At 54.1% G+C, this 18,491-nt stretch overlaps 10 protein-coding genes across 10 annotated transcripts; 6 read left to right on the top strand and 4 right to left on the bottom strand.

Annotated features, from left to right (window-relative positions):
- The first annotated feature begins 303 nt into the window (after positions 1 to 303).
- BO72DRAFT_448457 (putative lipin Smp2) lies at positions 304 to 3,496 on the top strand. The gene is made up of 5 exons (XM_040944794.1): positions 304 to 865; positions 924 to 994; positions 1,047 to 1,347; positions 1,398 to 2,283; positions 2,333 to 3,496. The coding sequence occupies exons 1-5, from the start codon at positions 757 to 759 to the stop codon at positions 3,255 to 3,257; spliced, it is 2,292 nt and encodes a 763-aa protein (XP_040800776.1). The 5' UTR covers positions 304 to 756; the 3' UTR covers positions 3,258 to 3,496.
- Positions 3,497 to 3,683: 187 nt separating this feature from the next.
- Positions 3,684 to 5,299, top strand: BO72DRAFT_448458 (putative transcription initiation factor TFIID, 31kD subunit). The gene has a single exon (XM_040944795.1). The coding sequence runs from the start codon at positions 3,990 to 3,992 to the stop codon at positions 4,959 to 4,961; it is 972 nt and encodes a 323-aa protein (XP_040800777.1). The 5' UTR covers positions 3,684 to 3,989; the 3' UTR covers positions 4,962 to 5,299.
- On the bottom strand, positions 4,960 to 6,326 carry BO72DRAFT_448459 (uncharacterized protein). Its single transcript, XM_040944796.1, has 2 exons — positions 5,874 to 6,326; positions 4,960 to 5,723 (listed from the first exon to the last, which is right to left on the bottom strand). The coding sequence occupies exons 1-2, from the start codon at positions 5,989 to 5,991 to the stop codon at positions 5,434 to 5,436; spliced, it is 408 nt and encodes a 135-aa protein (XP_040800778.1). The 5' UTR covers positions 5,992 to 6,326; the 3' UTR covers positions 4,960 to 5,433.
- BO72DRAFT_120426 (uncharacterized protein) lies at positions 5,006 to 5,393 on the bottom strand. Its single transcript, XM_040939007.1, has one exon. It carries the CDS (start codon positions 5,289 to 5,291, stop codon positions 5,049 to 5,051), a length of 243 nt encoding a protein of 80 aa, XP_040800779.1. The 5' UTR covers positions 5,292 to 5,393; the 3' UTR covers positions 5,006 to 5,048.
- Positions 6,327 to 6,476: 150 nt separating the features above from the next.
- On the top strand, positions 6,477 to 7,811 carry BO72DRAFT_429879 (rRNA-processing protein UTP11). Its single transcript, XM_040943085.1, has 2 exons — positions 6,477 to 6,689; positions 6,755 to 7,811. The coding sequence occupies exons 1-2, from the start codon at positions 6,594 to 6,596 to the stop codon at positions 7,595 to 7,597; spliced, it is 939 nt and encodes a 312-aa protein (XP_040800780.1). The 5' UTR covers positions 6,477 to 6,593; the 3' UTR covers positions 7,598 to 7,811.
- Positions 7,707 to 10,751, bottom strand: BO72DRAFT_429880 (histidine biosynthesis protein HIS4). The gene is made up of 3 exons (XM_040943086.1): positions 9,753 to 10,751; positions 8,136 to 9,704; positions 7,707 to 8,087 (listed from the first exon to the last, which is right to left on the bottom strand). The coding sequence occupies exons 1-3, from the start codon at positions 10,597 to 10,599 to the stop codon at positions 7,888 to 7,890; spliced, it is 2,616 nt and encodes an 871-aa protein (XP_040800781.1). The 5' UTR covers positions 10,600 to 10,751; the 3' UTR covers positions 7,707 to 7,887.
- Positions 10,752 to 11,966: 1,215 nt separating this feature from the next.
- On the top strand, positions 11,967 to 13,578 carry BO72DRAFT_510289 (glycoside hydrolase family 47 protein; the record flags this gene model as incomplete). Its single annotated transcript, XM_040949357.1, has 2 exons — positions 11,967 to 13,244; positions 13,300 to 13,578. The coding sequence occupies 2 exons, from the start codon at positions 11,967 to 11,969 to the stop codon at positions 13,558 to 13,560; spliced, it is 1,539 nt and encodes a 512-aa protein (XP_040800782.1). The 3' UTR covers positions 13,561 to 13,578.
- A 472-nt stretch (positions 13,579 to 14,050) lies between these two features.
- Positions 14,051 to 14,797, top strand: BO72DRAFT_486392 (uncharacterized protein; the record flags this gene model as incomplete). Its single annotated transcript, XM_040947937.1, has 2 exons — positions 14,051 to 14,460; positions 14,551 to 14,797. Exons 1-2 carry the CDS (start codon positions 14,261 to 14,263, stop codon positions 14,795 to 14,797), a joined length of 447 nt encoding a protein of 148 aa, XP_040800783.1. The 5' UTR covers positions 14,051 to 14,260.
- An 84-nt stretch (positions 14,798 to 14,881) lies between these two features.
- BO72DRAFT_404977 (superoxide dismutase) lies at positions 14,882 to 15,902 on the bottom strand. The gene is made up of 3 exons (XM_040942272.1): positions 15,699 to 15,902; positions 15,145 to 15,624; positions 14,882 to 15,096 (listed from the first exon to the last, which is right to left on the bottom strand). The coding sequence occupies exons 1-3, from the start codon at positions 15,741 to 15,743 to the stop codon at positions 14,983 to 14,985; spliced, it is 639 nt and encodes a 212-aa protein (XP_040800784.1). The 5' UTR covers positions 15,744 to 15,902; the 3' UTR covers positions 14,882 to 14,982.
- Positions 15,903 to 17,250: 1,348 nt separating this feature from the next.
- Positions 17,251 to 18,113, top strand: BO72DRAFT_120505 (uncharacterized protein). The gene is made up of 3 exons (XM_040939008.1): positions 17,251 to 17,574; positions 17,646 to 17,813; positions 17,915 to 18,113. Exons 1-3 carry the CDS (start codon positions 17,413 to 17,415, stop codon positions 18,047 to 18,049), a joined length of 465 nt encoding a protein of 154 aa, XP_040800785.1. The 5' UTR covers positions 17,251 to 17,412; the 3' UTR covers positions 18,050 to 18,113.
- Positions 18,114 to 18,491: the final 378 nt, after the last annotated feature.

The raw sequence follows: 18,491 nt of genomic DNA on the forward strand, positions 1-18,491 counted from the left end.
GAGAGAGAGAGAGACTTTGGGGAATTAATCCGATGCTCCGCGGAGGCTGCCGACCCAGTGGGGAGTTTCGGTCACATGACTGTACCCTCTGTACCCTTAAGGCTGCCGCTGGCGGCTTCAGATCCAGCTGAGTCAGCGTGCAGATCCTGTGCGACTGGTCTAGGCGTCCAAAGCGGGACTAGCGCCCGTTTCAAGCCGAGGAATGTTGGATCTTGAGTCTGCTGGCTGCTGGCAAGGAAAGGGCTGAAAAGCACATGACGCCGACCGGTTGGGCGGTTGAGCCTCTCCCAACAATTGCCTGCGCGGAACTGACGGACGGTTCTTCTACTTCTTTTCCTTTTACTCTCAATTCTAACTTTTCTAAAAACAAAAAACCTCATACGTTCTTTGCTTGTCTACCTGGTTATACAGGTATCACTCGCTTGGTTATTCTTGTTCTCATTGTTTTAGTCGAATGTTGCGCGAGTGACTACGGAGTACTCCGTATCGTCTCTCGTTATCATTACTTCTTTACTACGTATTGTCTCCCCGCCTCGGGGCATGTCTATCGGGCATTGTCACATGGGACGTACGTATGTACGAGTAGGCGGCAATTCCTGCACCCCCGGCCTCTGACCACCTCCTCATCCTCCTCTAACCCCTCTCCTACTCCCACCTGTGTGGTGAGATTTTGAAAAAAGATCTCTCTTCTCAATCGCTTTCTCTCGGATATACTCAACCTTCTCCAGGGACACCCCCCCCTGTTGAGCCTGCAGGATGCAATACGTCCGCAGCATCAGCGGTTCCGTCTCGAAGACCTGGAACTCCATCAACCCAGCCACCCTCAGCGGGGCAATTGATGTCATTGTGATCGAGCAAGAGGATGGTTTGTTTGTCCTGCTCTTCGGTGCATCGCATAAATTATTAATCGCAAATTGCCGCAGGAACGTTGGCTTGTTCTCCATTCCATGTTCGATTCGGCAAGTTCTCACTCCTCCGCCCGTACGAGAAAAAGGTACCGCCAGCCCGCATCCACTGTCCAGCTATCATGGCTAAGATGTTATTAGGTGGAATTCTCCGTGAATGGCGTCAAACAGGACTATGCGATGAAGCTGGGTGAGGGCGGGGAGGCTTTTTTCGTGTTCGAAACGACTGCCGAGATTCCCGCCTCGCTGCAGACGTCACCCTTAGTTTCGCCTACCAGCAGTCCTAAGATGCGCAGCGAAGAGAACATTTCCTCTTCCTTGTCAGAGCCGGAGTATTTAGACCTCGATCGATCCCCGTCGCCTACTGAAAACCAAGCCGATGGGAAGTCATCGGCTGAACTCCCCATATTGTCCAGGGGGATGCGGGCATCCAGCGACCTGGGTACGTTGAGGAAGGGACTTGGACTTGAACAACGACTGATGGCCTCACAGGTACCATTACACCTCTTTCGCGATCACCGGATAACGATTCAACTTTGGGCCGGTCCCGCCACGGCTCCTTCAGCGAGGGGCCTGCCAAGATCGACCGGATGGCCACCGATAGCGTGCTTTTGACGAAGAATCGATCCAACAGTATCGGGGTGACGAACCAGCCGTATGCTGTGAATGTCTTAGGCGATGAAACCACTCCGGATGGACGATCCCGCAGCCCTCCGCCGTTGTCGCTCGAGGAAGTGATGTCTCGAGCCGAATCGCTGTCGAAGAAGCTGTCCGGGTCGAACATCCCATCTCGCGTCACGGAGACCGGAGACTTGATGCTGGATATGACGGGCTACAAAAGCAGCGAGGAAGATGCGCTGCGGGCGGAGGTCATTGCCCGGAAGATTCTCGCCGAAGAATTGGAGGGCAATTACGACATCGGAGCCCTTATCGGGGCAGATGAGCACGGTAACCTATGGATCTATAGCAGCGAGGAGGCCAAAGAGGCTGCCGATCGCCGGGCTACGTTCAACACAATGCGACCGGGGTCGGCAATGAGTGAAAATGCCATCTCTGACCCGGGGTACCATAGCGATAGCGATCCGTCCATCCATGACAAGGCAGTGACGGCCCGTCACTATCGGACGCAATCAGACGTGCAACCTGGCTTTCCCACGCCGCCACAGTCGCCTAATCAAGATTCCCTTGCCTTGGAACCCACACGTAATTACGCAAAGACTTTACGATTGACCAGCGACCAGCTCAAGGCTTTGAAACTGAGACCTGGACCCAACAACATGTCGTTCAGTGTGAACCGAGCAACTTGCACCGCAAACATGTATCTGTGGAATGGCAACACGCCGATTGTGATCTCAGACATTGACGGGACCATTACTAAGTGAGTATAAACCTCGTGCCATCGGCTTTCCTCCCACTAAACGTCATAGGTCTGATGCTTTGGGTCATGTGCTGAACATGATCGGACGAGACTGGACACATGCTGGAGTCGCCAAGTTGTACACAGACATCGTGAATAACGGCTACAACATCATGTACCTTACTAGTCGATCCGTCGGCCAGGCCGACACTACGCGAGCCTATTTATATGGAGTGTGCCAGGATGGCTACCGACTCCCCAAGGGCCCAGTTATCATGAGTCCGGACCGGACCATGGCAGCACTTCGACGGGAGATCTACCTTCGGAAGCCCGAAGTCTTCAAGATGGCGTGCTTGCGAGACATCCTGAACTTGTTCAATGGCAAGGAGAACCCATTCTACGCCGGGTTTGGCAATCGCCTGACGGACGCGCTAAGCTACCGCTCGGTGAATATCCCTTCTACACGGATTTTCACAATTAACTCAAATACGGAGGTATCGTTGGACCTTCTCAGTCTGAACAAATACAAGAGCAGTTACGTTTCAATGGGAGAGCTGCTTGACCACTTCTTCCCGCCTGTCAGTTTGCTGGTTCAGGCTGGTGGCGAGGAGTACACCGATTTCACGTATTGGCGTGAACCCCCGCCAGACCTCGAGGCGTTCTCATGTACAGATAGTGAAGCCGAAGACGAGGAACCGGAGGAGGACGAAGAGGAGGACGAAGAGGAAGAGGATGAGGAAGAAGAGGAGGAGCTGGACGAGGACGACGAACTTGAGGAAGATGAGGAGTACGACGGCGAGATCAGCGACGATGGCAGCGAGGCTCTGGATGAGGAGGAGATTGATGAAGAGGAAGACCTTGGCGCCAGCTATATATCGCAAGACTCCGTGGACGGATCTGAATTGGCGGATGACCACCACATTGTCCCCAAAAAGGAGGAAGTGAGAGCTGTCAGTGCCCCTCCAGGGTCTCCCCCGAGGTCACCGTCTCGTTGAAGCGTTGTCGGGCGTTGTTGTTGAATCGGTGGGCAATGATTAGCGTGAAACACGCTCGATACCCCGTCTGAGGACGATTGTCGCCGATGCTTCGAGCTGTGATGGCATAGATAGAGCTTGCATGGGGGTGTTTGTTTATAGAGCAGCATTGAGGCGTTGCAAGGATGCATAGTCTAGTCTAGTCAGAGTCATAGTTATAGTTGTATGTCAATACACTTGCGGAGTAATAGCTCTATGAACATAAGGACAAAAGAGATGTGGACTTAGAGGCCCCCACCACTTTAGTTAGTGTTTTTGCCTGGTGATTTGAGGCACGGAGATGATGCCAAGGTATACTTCGACGTCCGGACCGGGACTAGCGTGGCGGGAAGAATCCCGCTCCAGTCACTTTCCAGATTCAATTAATTGCTTCATCCATCCATGATCCATCCATCCACCTCAATCTCCACGACAGGAGTTTATTTCTGGCGGGCCGTTGATCGATCGCGAAACGATAATGTTTAAGATTGTCCATTGATTGCCGCTTGCTTCACTCTTTCCTCATCGCTCTCTTAACTACCCGTCGCATCCAGCTCAACCTCCTCAGACACCCACCGCAAGGCGGTAGACGACACTTCCGCACGCTCCTATCTCCTACGTACAGTACTCCGTCAAGTACAACAGCGCGCCTGCCCAGCAAAGCACTCCGCACGACTTCAGTGCATCTCCTCCATTCCACCTTCTCCCTCAGACATGGCCTCACCCTCGCACCCTTCCAATCCCGGCGCACCCACAACCAACCACCCGATCACCCCTCCAGCCGACCACCACCAATCGACCCCCAACGCGGCCTCCAACATGAACACCACGAACAACACGACGACGACGTCGACGTCGACAAATAACCCCGCCACTACCACCACCGCCAACCCTAACACAACAGCAACCACAGCACCCGCCCCCTCGACGACCCCGGCACCCCCCAACCAACCGACCCAAATCCCCTCCACCTCCCTCAAAGACAGCGGCAAGTCGCGCCGCCCGCGCGATGTCCGCCTCATCCACATGCTCCTGGCCAGCCTGGGCGTGACGGCCTACCAGGAGCGCGTGCCGCTCCAACTCCTCGACTTCGCCTACCGGTACACCTCGAGCGTGCTGCAGGACGCGGTCCACCTGGCGACGGAGGGTTACGCGGGCGCGACGACGGACACGGGCGCGGCGGCGCGCGGCCCGCCCGAGGTCAACAGCGTCAGCCTGCCGGCGCTGCGGCTGAGCATCGCCTCCCGGCTGCACTACCAGTTCCAGTCCGGCCTGCCCAAGGAATTCCTCATGGATGTGGCGGCGGAGCGCAACCGCGTGGCGCTGCCGGGCGCGAGCCGCGGGTTCGACCAGCAGGGCAACTCGAAGGTGGTGGCGGGCAGCCAGGGCAGTGTGCTGATGGGTGGGCTGCGGTTGCCGCCGGAGCGGTTCTGCTTGACGGGTAACGGGTGGAATCTGCGGGAGGAGTGGGAGAGTGAAGGGGAGGAGGAGGTGGAGATGGAGCAGCCGGGGGATTTCGGGGGCGATGGCACGTCGGGCGGTGCGAGGGAGAATGGGGTTACTGGGGTGAAGAAAGAGGAGGATGGTGAGGATGAGGATGAGGATGGCAAGATGGAGGATGTGTTCGGGGAGGATACGGCCATGGGGGAGGATGATGATGGGGATAAGGATATGACGGATGTTTAGTTTGGAGGTTTGGGTGGATATGGATGGTGTTTTGGCGCTCGGCGTGAGACTAGGTTGATCGAATTTCGACGAGGAGAGAGGTCAGTTCTATACCATATCTATAATCATCACGACTTCAGCTTCTGCTCCCCGGCCACTTTTGAATCCTCGAACCCTCAGCCACTCTCTGGTCCATACTATACATGTACAGATATGCTTTCTAAAAGGTAATCTGTATACAACGACCAGACAGAAAAAAAAATAAAGAAACATAAACGCCATATCGTACAGCATAAACAAATGAAAAACATAACGCCCATGAAGAGAGCCCCAGACTTCGCATATCCTCATGCATCCCCATCCCCACTCCCGCCCCCGTCCAGCTCCAATGGTGTGAACTGACCTCCAGCTCCAAAACTCAATCCACTGCTCATCCTAACCCCCCCCTCAATCTAACACAAATCAAGAAAGAATATACACCCCCGGGCGCATCCTACTTCTGCTGCTGCTGCTGCTGCCGCAGCTTCTCCTCCTCCTGCCGCCGCCTCCGCTCATCATCCGCCCGCATCATCGAGATGACCTGCGCGCGCCGCTCCTCGACGGCATCCAGCTTGGCCTGCTCGGCGCGCCGCCGCTCCTCGTGCGTCGCGAACCACTCCTCCCGCGCCCGGTCCTCCTCCTCCGGTTTGGCGTGCGCCAGCATGCACGAGTTCATCGCCAGCCGCTGCTCCCGGCACACCCAGGTGGCTGTTACCGTGCGGTTGACGGCGCATTCGGCGAAGGCTGTACACATATCAAATGACATTAGCGTTGTGGATTTTTTGGGGGGGGGGGGAGGGGATTGCTTTGCTGGGATTTGGATTCTTGATAAAGGGGACGGGGGAGCGAGTGGTTCAATTGGGGATTCGGAAGGTGGTAGGAGCAGGCTCGTACCCTTGATCTCGGGGGCGCAGTGGCCTCGTACGCGCTTGTAGTATATTTGTTTGACTTCGGCTTCTTGGGTGGCGGAGAGGGGGAGGGGGTTGCGGAGGTTGTATTTTGGGGTGGTCATTTTGGTGGAGGTCTTTGAGCTTTGCAATTGAGGGCGTAAGTGAGGCGAGTGAGCCAGAGGAAGAAAGGATAGGCGTGGGATCGGACTGAGTGGTTGGAGTTCAGTGGGTTGCACGATGTAGTAGTAGCGTTGGTCGATCAATGCGTTGATTGTCCGTGTCTGTCTGTCTGTCTGTCTGTCGGGGGTGATGGGAGGAGGGTGGTGAGGTAGTCAAGTAGTTGAGAATCAACTCATGTAGATACACCAACAGTCGTGTATTAAATCCAAGCAGCCAGAGTTTATCCCAAGAGTCAATTAGCCACGCGACAAGATCAACATCCCAAGTCTCAACAATCAATGACCACCGCAGCTCGGAGCTTGGATGCGGACAAAGTTCAAACCGGGTGGACTGATCCCAAAGCAGTTTAGTCTCTCCGCCTCTCCGCCTGCCCGCCGACTTTTTTTTGAATAGTCTGGTCTATCTGGCAATCCATCACAACCTACGTATCAGATCCAGACCCTCTCCGTCTCGTCTGCTTGTTCCTTCCCATCCATTCTCTTTCTCCTCGAGAACTCTGAGCAAGAAAACCGACCGTTCACCGGTCCACCCACCTCAGTTCAGAATGTCCACCATGCGCAACGCCGTCCAACGGCGCAACCACAAGGAGCGAGGCCAACTCCAAGGCCGCGAAAAATGGGGTATTCTTGAGAAGCACAAGGTAAACAACCAGCCTTCCCTTCAGGCTTAATTCCCCACGATACTAATTCTTTCCAACAAAAATAGGACTACTCCCTCCGCGCCAAAGACTACAACGCCAAAAAAGCCAAGCTCAAGCGCCTCCAGGAGAAAGTCCGCGACCGCAACCCCGATGAATTTAACTTCGGCATGCTCTCCAGCCACACGGCGCGGCAGGGTCGTCACGGCACGGGCGTGCGGGACTCGGCTGCGGCGCGCGGCTTGAGCCACGATGCTATCAAATTGCTCAAGACGCAGGACGCGGGGTACCTCCGGACGCAGGGGGAGAGGATCCGTCGGCAACTGGGGCGGTTGGAGGAGGAGGTGCAGGTGCAGCAGGGGATTAAGGCGGCGCTTGGGGAGAAGGAGGAGAAGAAAGAGAGGAAGACGAAGGAGAAGAAGGGAGGTGATGATGAGTTTAATGGGTTCGATGATGATATGGATTTCGATTTCGATTTCGGGGATGAGGATGATGAAGAAGATGATATGATCTCCGGGGGGAAGTCGAGGAAGGTGGTCTTTGCGGAAGATCGGGATGAACAGAAGGACTTGAAGCGGGAGCGGCTGTTACGGTTGGAAGAGGGGGAGGATGACTCCGAAAGTGACGAGGACGATGACTCGTTCGGTCAGCGCAAGAAACAACAGCAGAAAAAGTCGCAGAAGCAAGTCGAGGCCGAGCGTCAGGCGCTGGTCGAGGCCAGGCGCGCCCGCAAGATGAAGAAGCGCGCCACGGAGGCCAGAGACAACAAGATCGAGGCCCTGCAGAAGCAGTACAAGGAGATTACGGCCGCAGCCCGCGAGCTGGACTGGCAGCGGGGCCGCATGGACAATGTCGTCGGAGGCACGAATAAGAATGGCGTCAAGTGGAAGATCCGCGAGCGCAAGCGGTGATTTGCCCTGCGTCTGTTGTCTGTCTCTTCAATCGCTGCTACATGATTGATGATTTTATATCGCTTGCTTGTCACTGCATGGGTTGGAACGGAAAAGTTGCCCCGTTTTTGTTCTCTTATTCAAGTGGGTTTATAGATCGCCAGGCGTCCGAGATACCAAATGTTCTTCATATTGTACATTGATCGTCACAAGGGAATCATACTTTTCTGATTGGCTATGCTTGCAATATTACACGCGTCAGATCGTAACCAGCTGCTAAAGACATCGAAACATTACGCATCATCATCGAACTACTGCTGCTGCTTCTTCATGTGCGCTACACGGATGCTCACAGCCCGCTTGTGCGCATCGAGACCTTCAACCGCAGCCAGCTGCTCCACCGTACGAGACAGACCCAGAAGACCCTCCGCGGTCAGGTTAGAGCTGGTGATGTGCTTGAGGAAAGACCCGAGGTTCACTCCAGAGTACTGCTTGGCATATCCATAGGTAGCTGCGAATCATTAGCCATTGCTTCCAGGAAAAAGAAGGATAAACTTACGAAGAGAGTGGTTCGTGCCAGCAGAGTAGTCGCCCACGCTTTCGGGAGTCCACTGTCCGACAAACACACTTCCGGCGTTCTTCACACTCGCCACAGCCGCCTCAGCGTTCTGAATCTGCAGGATCAGGTGTTCGGGAGCGTATTCGTTGCTCAAAGCCATGGCTTCAGCGAGGTCACGCACAACGAAAGTGACCGAGTGGGCCAAGGAGCCCTTCACAATGTCGACACGAGGAAGAGCCTTGGCCTGGACGTCAACCTCCTTCTCGATAGCCTGGAGCTGCTCCTCATTCAGATCGATGGCAATGAGGATAACCTGAGAGTCCACTCCGTGCTCGGCCTGGCTGAGAAGATCAGAAGCCACGAAAGCCGGGTTGGCATCCTTGTCCGCAATCACCAACACCTCACTAGGACCGGCGGGCATGTCAATGCTGACACCAGCGGAGGTGTCGTTGGAGACCAACATCTTGGCCGCCGTGACGAACTGGTTCCCTGGTCCCAGGATCTTGTCCACCTTACTGACGCTCTCAGTACCGTACGCCATGGCCGCAACCGCCTGGGCACCACCAGCGAGTACGATACTCTCGGCACCCACCTTGTGAGCAACATAGACAATCTCGGGAGAGATGCTGCCATCGGCACGAGGAGGAGACGCGAGAACAATCTTCTCACAGCCAGCCACCATGGCTGGAACACCCAGCATCATGGCCGTGGACGGCAGAACCGCCGTTCCACCAGGGATGTAGAGACCAACCCGCTCAATGGGGCGCGAGAAACGAGAGCACACGACACCGGGCATGGTCTCAACCTTGAGGCCCTCAGGGCTGCCCTTCTGAGCGCTGTGGAACTTCTTGATGTTGGAAATACTGATGTCAAGGGCTTCCTTGGTCTCAGGGGACAGCTTCATCAGCTCAGGTGCGAATGGGGCACGGATGACAGGAGAGGTCAGGGAGGTAGCCTTCTCAAACTTGTGGGTGTACTTGAGCACGCCGGCATCGCCATTCTCGCGGACATCCTGGATAATGGGGCGAACGAGAGCAACAATCGCATCGTTGGACTTCTGGGAGGGACGCTTGAGATACTCCTTCACCTGGTCAACCGGAGTCGAGGCGGTAATCACACGAGTCATCTGAAGAGGCTCATCATCAACCTTCTTGGGAGCCGGCTCAGGGGCAGCAGGGGCAGCAGGCTTCGACTCGGGGGTGGCGGCGGTCAAGCCAGCCTTCTCCGCCCAGGGGCCTTTGGCATCACCCTTTCTGCGCTTGACCTTCAAGCTCTTGAGATCAAGGTTGCGCTCCACGTCCTCAAGGCTGACACCAGCAGCGACACAGCGAGTCAGGGCAAAGTAAAGCAGATCGGCGGCCTCGAAAGCAATCTCCTCCTTGGTGTTGGCACGGCACAACTCATCAGCCTCCTCCATGATCTTTGCCTGAGTGAGCTTGGGCTCGTTGAAGAGGCGTGCAGTGTAGGAGCCGGCGGGAGCATCGGCCTTGCGAGCCTGCAGCGTCTTTTGCAGACGAGCGAGGCCGTTGTAAGGTCCGAAGCAGCTGGGGGCACCCAAGTGGCAGAAACCTATTTATGGTTAACCGAGAACGACATATGCGGTGTGGATAGACTTACCTCTACCAATCTGGTTGACAACAAAGACCAAGCAGTCGCTGTCGCAATCGAAACCAATGCGGATCAGTTCTTGCACATCTCCACTGGACTGACCCTTGTACCACAAGCCACGCTTACGGCTTTGGTAGACGCCCGTACCGGTGCGAAGAGCCTCTGCAATGCTTTCATTGCTACTCCAAACCAGTCCCAAGCAGATTCCTCTTTCATCGGTGACGGTGGTTGCATAAAGACCGTTGCTTTGGTCGGTCACAGCGCGAGCGGCGACCAATGAGGCGGCGACAATCTTGCCGTTGGGTTGTTGGTGGTCGAAGGTCAGAGCGTCGGCGGGAACAACACAGACACCTCCTTGACCGATAGTGTCCTTCAAGGCCTCCTCAGTGACAGCGCCAGAGTATGTGCGATAAAGGTTCTGAGCCTCGAGGTTGACGTTCAATTTCTCAGCCAGAGACTTGATGGCAGAGGCATCGGTAGATAGACCAGCCTCTTGGCGCTCCTCAGATCCGCCAACCCACGATTGGAAGGCATTGATTTGGCTCTCGGAGGCAATGGCGACGACCCGAGATGAGGGGACGGACTGTTCTTCGGACAAGGTGGTCAACTGGTTGAGTGTGACAAAGATCTTCGCGGCACCGGCGTTGAGGATGTCGACCAAGTCACCGGAGGAGGCAATGGCAGTGGCATCGACGTAGACATCAAGGAGACGAAAGTTGCGCTTGAGGAACTCCTCTGCCTGAGCGAGGCTGGAAACCGTGATAAGAACGCGACCGAAGTAGGCGATCTGCTTCAGCGACAAACCGCCGGTGGAGGCGGCGGCGGGGTCGTACGAGACGAGGAGGGGAGTCGACATGGTGAGGCAATCGAATTCAAGTCAATGATAGAAGGTGGAGGTGATAGAGACAGATAGACGAGGCCCCAAAACGGGGGGGGGGAGAGAGAGAAACAGGACAAGGAAAATTGATGGGGAAAAAGAAGGTGGGGAGAGGGAAGAAGATTCAAGAGGATGGATGGATGGATGGTGAGTATGAATCATAGGAAGAATACTGAGTAATTCCTATCGGTCCCGCCTGCAATTTTCTCGCCTGCCCCGCAATCGGAGCCTGGAGTTATAGACCGCCTTCCTGGTTTAGACAAACCGAGGGGATAGGTTTAATTGGCTGACCGCCTGATGCACGGGTCAGGCACATTCACTGCCGGGCACTGAAGTGTGAACCAAGGCTTACGTCAGGGATGGGATCATCCATTTCCATTTGTCCTACTGGAATCATGGAACTTACATTAACTTACCTACCAAACCTGCCACAGCCTAATTGCAAACGCGGGCAGCCACTGGCACTGCATACTTAGCCATGGCCCTGTCCCACAGAACTGTGCCTGACCGGACAACTTATTATCGAGGATCAATAACCTTGTTGGTTCCAGTTCCTCTCTTTCACTCCATGGGGGGTGGTTTCGGACGCAACCCCCTGACTATAGTGACATTCTGGCTAAAGATAGTCTAGTCAGCTTAAGGGTCTATCACCTCTTTTGCCGAGTGCTCCTGCTGCTCCTGCCGATCACTTCCATCAATGAGGGGGGAATGCGATCATCTGCTTTCTCTCCGCATCATCTGCTCTGACCCTTGACAGGCGAGCTGACCTGCCCCAGTGATGTCTCCAGAAGTCTAACTGAATCAAATTGAGGCAACGGGGTCCGATTCGACCTTCGACTTGTCACACTCTCAGGCGTCTGGTCTGATGCCTGGACTCTGGGGATGAACAAAAAGGAAGAAGGTACTCATATCCAGACTGATCCGGTCCAAACCGGAATCCACCCTTGCAGCTCAATGCATAGCATGGACGGTGGAGGCCCCTGCAGTCACCAATCGCGGTCTCCAGATCGGCGAGGAATGGACCAACTGCTGGCCATGATGTAGCCTTTCTCTCCCTATGCATGCCTCCTGCTCCTTCAGGTCCAGGCTCCTTCTTCTTAAACTCCTAAATTATTCTCCACCCTCCCCTCCCCCCTCTCTCCTCTTTTCCCCATCCTCATCGTCGACAACTAGCACCGAATTGCGGGATCTAGTGCGTGCGATCGTTATTTATACTGGTTGCCCCTCCCCTCCGCCTGTTTTCCTCAGGCTGTCACTCTTTGGGTTTGTTTCTGCTCTCGAGTGTAGTACCCATTCGTTGTCTATAATTTCCCGTGTTGCCCTTGTGTCACTCTCTCCCCGGGGTCATGCATTTTCCCTCACTCTCTTTGTCGCTGACGGCGTTGGCTCTCGTCAGCCCTAGTGCCGCCTTTCCGCAAGCCCGATTTGTCCAGCCCGTTCTGCGCACCGAAGACAAAGCTCAATCGCGCGCCGATGCCGTCAAAGAGGCCTTTTCCCACGCTTGGGATGGCTACTATCAATATGCGTTCCCCCATGACGAGCTGCACCCCGTTTCCAATGGCTATGGGGATTCTCGTAACGGATGGGGAGCGTCCGCGGTGGATGCCCTATCGACCGCCGTGATCATGCGCAATGCGACCATTGTTAATCAGATTCTTGACCATGTAGCGAAGATTGACTATTCGAGCACCAGTAGCACGGTCAGCCTGTTCGAGACCACCATTCGCTACCTTGGCGGCATGTTATCCGGCTATGACCTGTTGAAAGGCCCTGCCGCCGACCTGGTCGACGACTCGTCGAAGGTCGACACGTTGCTCACTCAGTCCAAGAACCTGGGTGACGTTCTAAAATTTGCCTTTGACACCCCGTCGGGCGTTCCGTACAACAACCTCAACATCACCTCTAAAGGTAACGATGGAGCCACCACCAATGGCCTTGCAGTCACCGGCACCCTTGTCCTGGAATGGACACGTTTGTCCGACTTGATTGGAGATTCTACCTACGCGGACCTGAGCCAAAAGGCCGAGTCTTACCTGCTCAACCCCCAGCCCCAATCTGCGGAGCCTTTCCCCGGATTGGTAGGAAGTAACATCAACATTGCGACTGGCCAATTTGCCGACGGAGCGGTGAGCTGGAACGGTGGAGCTGATTCGTACTATGAGTATCTGATCAAGATGTACGTGTACGATCCCAACCGATTCGAAACCTACAAAGACCGCTGGGTGGCGGCGGCCGAGTCATCCATGAAGCACTTGGCGTCGCACCCGTCCACGCGCCAGGACCTGACATTTTTGGCCTCGTACAACAATGGCAAGTTGGGCCTGAGCTCTCAGCACTTGACTTGCTTCGATGGCGGTAGCTTCCTGCTCGGTGGCACGGTGCTGGACCGCTCCGACTTGATCGACTTTGGTCTGGAACTAGTCAACGGCTGCCACGACACCTACAATTCGACTCTTACCGGCATCGGCCCGGAGGCATTCAGCTGGGACCCGAACTCTGTCCCCAGCAGCCAACAGGCTTTGTTCGAGAGCGCTGGCTTCTACATCACCAGTGGCGCGTATATCCTCCGACCGGAAGTGATCGAGAGCTTCTATTACGCGTGGCGCGTGACTGGCCAAGAGATTGTAAGCAAAGAGGCCCTTCGGATGAAGTGTTCACGGCTGACAAACAAACCTTTAGTATCGCGAGTGGATCTGGAGCGCCTTCCAGTCAATCAACAAGTACTGCCGCACCGACTCGGGATTCGCGGGCCTGACCAACGTCAACGCCGCCAACGGAGGCAACCGCTACGATAACCAGGAGAGTTTCATGTTTGCTGAGGTGCTGAAGTACTCGTACCTGGCGTTCGCACCGGAGGATGAATGGCAGGTGCAGAAGGGGAGTGGGAATCAGTTCGTGCTGAACACGGAGGCCCACCCAGTGAAGGTGTACAGTTCGTAGGCTTCGAGCCTTGCAGTAAGAGCCTGGCAGATGGCGCTATTTTCCGTGTAGAAGTCTAGAGTATAGAGTTAGACACGGAAGTACATACGTACATATTGTTCGAGTAAATGGGAATATTCTTTGAGGGCCATAACTTCATAGATACTGAGTAATTAGTTAGCCACCACAAGGGGGACTAAGACCTGATGTAAATGCAGAGTAGCACAGCCTTTACTCACGCCGTTGAGAAGACCTCCTCCTCTGAATGGGAATCCTTCTCAAACATTCTCAAGATAGGCATCTATTGTCAAAGGAATGAAGGTCAAATCAGAATGCAGTCCTTTAATTCGACAACAAAGAAACCACCTCGATAGAGATAGACTTTGCCCCACTGTGGCCCCACTTTCCACCCCACTCCCCGCGTTGATTTGCGCAGATTTGAGCATCTTCGAGTATAGATCCCTACCTTCAGTGCTGGAGTGTCTACGTTGTATCTACCTTGGTAGCCAGACCACTTCCCGGGGCCACCTTGGAGACTGTCTCCCCATAAGTTCCTAAGGTTCTCTCTCTCTCCATCATGAGATGAAGAGCCATCCATATCAACCCTCACCCTCAATTCTCACGTCAACCCTATAACTTACTATACAAACATCCTCCATAACCAAACCCTCCAAACCGTCTCTTCAGCACAACTCCACCACCTCCTAGATATCACCAGAAGATGTGCGGCCCCACCCGCCCCAGCACCGGCAACCTCATCGCCATCATCTTCCCCTCCCCCGAAAAGTCCTCCTCCTACTCCCTGACCTTCAGCCACGACACGCGCACTCCCGACGGCCCGACGAGGGCGATCTTCCGATTCCCCGATCCCAAGGTCCGGGATATCTTTGCCGCTGCCCGGGGGGTGGACTTGCGGATCGAGTGAGTTGCTTCCATTCCCCCCTTTCATGCTGTGGTGGGTTCTTCTCGTCTTCTTTGCACAGAGCTAATACTTTTGGCGGTTGGGGATAGGAAATATGGGGATTTGACTGCCTCTACGGGTGGGGGTGTTGAGCCGCCGTTGCATTGGTTTCGGGTTGGATTTGGTGGGATCCAGTCATTACAGGAGCAGCAGCAGCAGGTGATTGAGGTGGTGTTGCCGGAGAGGTTGGAGCTGGGGGTGTCGGGGACGGGGATTGTTGGGCGCGAGGTGAGGGTGGCGGTGGATGGGGTGGATGCCATGGTTGAGATGGGGAGGGGGGTCGTTGGGTTTGATTAAGCTGTCTAGAGTATTTCGATGTTTATGTTTAGATGTCTGGGAGTATGGAGTACTAAGGAGTTACGGGTGGGGGTTTGGTTCGTTAAGATCCAGTACCGCTGGATGGGAAGTTACTATATTAGATGATAACCTGAATTGACGTCAGTCACTTGCTTGTCGTAAGACCTCAACAACTATATGTGAGATTACAACTTCAACAAAGCAGCTCCATCCACCCCGTTAGTGTACCTCTCCTCCGCCTCCACCCAATTAATCACCTTCCAAATCTGCTCCACATACCCCGCCTTGTTGTTCAGATACTACACCATGCGTAAGCCTTCAATCCATCCACAAGACGAAAAACATACCTGGAGATAATAAGCATGCTCCCACATGTCCACACCCAGATTCGGCACCTTCCCTCCAACCACCGGATCCTGGTCCTTGGTGCTCACGATCTCGAGCTTCCCACCGGGCCCACCCACGCTCACCAACCACCCCCATCCGCTGCCCTGCAGCCCCAGCAGGACCGCCCCGAAGGCGGCGGTGAACTGCTCCACCGACCCCCACTGCTGCTCGAGGGCGCGCTGGAGGGTCGGGGCTGAGCGGGCGATGTCCGTGGCCGGGGAGCCGTGGGGGGCCAGGTTGCGCCAGAAGAGCGAGTGGTTGATGTGGCCGCCACCGTTGAAGGTGAGTTTCTGCTGGATACTGAGCAGGGCGGGGATGTCGTTGGTGGCAAGGGCGGTGGTCTGGGCGTCGAGGGCGGCGTTCAGGTTGGTGATGTAGGTTTGGTGGTGTTTTTGGTGGTGGAGCTGCATGATTTGTTGGGAGATGACGGGCTCGAGGGCCTGGTGGGGGGTGGTTAGTATTCTGAAGCATGTCGGAATTTGTTCAGGGAAGTCAGCAGAGTGGTTTGACTTACATCGTAGGCGTAGGGGAGAGGTGGGAGGGTGTATTTGGGGGACATCTTGAGGCTCTCTTTGCTATGGTCGTAGCTGTTGTGATGATTGATAGTCGACGGTGCGCAGAGTTTGTTTGGGCGTGGAAATCGGTAGGCAATGAAAGAGTTGAAAGGGGAAGAAATAGAAGAGTGGGAGAGGGAAATGGAGGAGAAGGTAAAGGCAGGATCTCCAAGGTCCTCCCTCTCTCCCCTCTCCCCTCTCCCCTCCCCCCCTCATGTTAGTCGATGCGCACTTTTGAGCACATTCTTGCCTGCTCTAGGGCCTGCTGGCTTCTGACTTACGTCTCCGCCAATCTTGTATCTTAGAAAGCTAGCTGAAGAAAGATTCCATCTCATAGGCCAACATTTGCCACCCAATGTAAGCTTGAAGTCAATGGCTGGTCTCGTCCTCTCCCTCCGCCACCTTACCATTCCCAAGCCATCGGACGCAATCGAGATACTAAAGTCCTGAACGTGATCATTGTACTTACAAAGAACATGACACAAAGGCCAGAGACATAGAAGTGAGCCAATACGGCATTCATGGATGTCTGAGCGTCCTGCTGCATCGCAGAAAGAGCCGTAAGTATGGCTAATATGGTTTCTCCAGCGGTCTCTATCTCTTACCAATAACTAGCATGTCCAGGAACTCAATTGGAGTCAACAAAGAACAAGAATCATCTTCCAGCTGAACAGCAAACATGCTTCATTCCAAAACGGAGGCCTGAGCACCTTCTGCCTCGCATGTCTCAAGCCTCAACATGGCTGAGACTTCTCGCCTCGCGAGCAACAGACGTTGAATGAGACACGGCCCAGCACTAGCGAATTTTTCAGACTTGCTTCTCCAGCACAAAAGTTTGAGCCTTAGATTGAGAGCAAATGAGCAAATGAGCAGATGAAACTATGCCGACCGCTGCAGTCCTCAACTCAGATATGGTAGCATGATCATTTTCGGATGACGCCCACAATGCACTCAGACGACTGGCTGGTTTCTTGAGAGCTCAGGGCTATTTATCGCGGGAGCTAATTGACCCAGCTGGGCAAGTATAATAAGTAGCCGCTACCGAGCTCAGAAGTTAGCATATTGATGGTTAACAGAGACATGTCTTGAATCTCTTTCGACCGACGAAACTGGCTAATTGACAACTAGAAACACCAGCAGTGGATCAAGTCATCTATGAGCACCAATTACGAAGCACCTGGCCTATGCGGTCATCATAAGCAACGGAACTATTCAGCAAGTGTTCTCTACACTCACAAAAGACCCAACCTGAGTTTGAGCAACAGACGCATGTTTCGAACAAGGCCTACCTGGCCTTCATCACCAGTGAAACTGTTCAACTACCAACCCGTTCATCCTAAAATTGTTTAGCACAAGAGCGTCAGCATACTCCCGATTAGCCGACACATGTCTTTGGTCTCTTTCAACTCAAGGAAAGACAACAAGAAACACCAACTAGTAGCGCAGCGCAACGATGGACACACGGCATCAAGGCCCCAGCCTATCCAGTCATCACGACAGGAGGAATTGGTTGATATAAAAGCGAGTATACTCGCCAGCATACCAATGGCTCCTCAGACCAGACTCTCCTTTCCAATTCCCAAACAAATATTACCCAAAGCAACTCCCAACACATAAGTCTCTCCGGAAGGCTGTCCAAAACGATTCTCCACCACTCCAAGCCCAGCAGCTACGATGTCATCCTTGCACCCCGAAGCAGAAGAACTCATCCGTCAAGCGGAATACATCATGATTGAAGCCTTGAAAAACGGCTTGCCTAATATGAAATTCCTCATAGTCAGGGAATCCCTCTACCATGAGTACCTTCGTCAGTGGAACCAACCCGTTCCACCCAGGGTACGTTACCATCTAGTGCCCACAACCGAACTCATGGAGCGCTTTGTGCTAAAAGAAGAACTCTCTGCTAGGAATGGGATAGCATGATCGTACTGGACTTCCAGGGATTCTACCCGCGCTTGACAGTGCGAGACGTCATTGACCAGGTCCGCACCTACTGCAGTTGCACCGTACCGATGCCCTATCAACCTGCGCTTGCGGTGAATGGGATCGTGATCAAGTTAGTTCCGGGGTACTCTGTAAGCCAGGCAGCCCTGTGATTTTGTTTTCATCTTGTCTTTTCTTTGCGCTCTTTCGTTCATTCTTATTGCGGGAAGGGCCATGCTAATGGAAATGCCAGCTTATGCATGGAGACCAGGAAGCTCCATGGCTGAACTCAATCGGTGGCTGGGGCACTGCGTACCCGTATGCGTACCCGTCTGATCTTAGGAGATTGCACAACGTTTGGCAATGTCTCTATAACTCGTTGAATTAGGGTGACTCTTTAGTAGTGATAGGGTGTTGCGGTTGTCGACTCTTGGTGAGGACTTCTCCCTTGACGAGGATGAGAAGGTTACTGGAGTGATAGGCATTACTACAAGGCATTGAGCTCTGCTACGCTATCATCCAGAACTGCAAGTATGATGGTGATTCAAACTGAGGAGGGGTGCGAAGAAAAGATAGTTTTGTTTGCTTTGCGAGATCAAATTTGGGATTTTGTCTGTTTTTTTTTTGTGTATACAGCACGGCCCAGGGGGACTTGATAGCTCATAGGAATCCATAGCAATAAGTGACAGTGTGACTCTGGGATGTTCGAACAGTAGTACTCCGTACCCTGATGTGCAATCCCATCAGTCTCGATCGCATCATTCCGACCTTGCAGAGACCCAACTGCTTGACCATCTTCCACCTGCACTTTCTCTGCCTGCCTCTTCACC

The sequence above is a fragment of the Aspergillus fijiensis genome (genome assembly GCF_003184825.1).
Source record: "Aspergillus fijiensis CBS 313.89 unplaced genomic scaffold BO72scaffold_26, whole genome shotgun sequence".
NCBI classification, from domain to species: domain Eukaryota; kingdom Fungi; phylum Ascomycota; class Eurotiomycetes; order Eurotiales; family Aspergillaceae; genus Aspergillus; species Aspergillus fijiensis.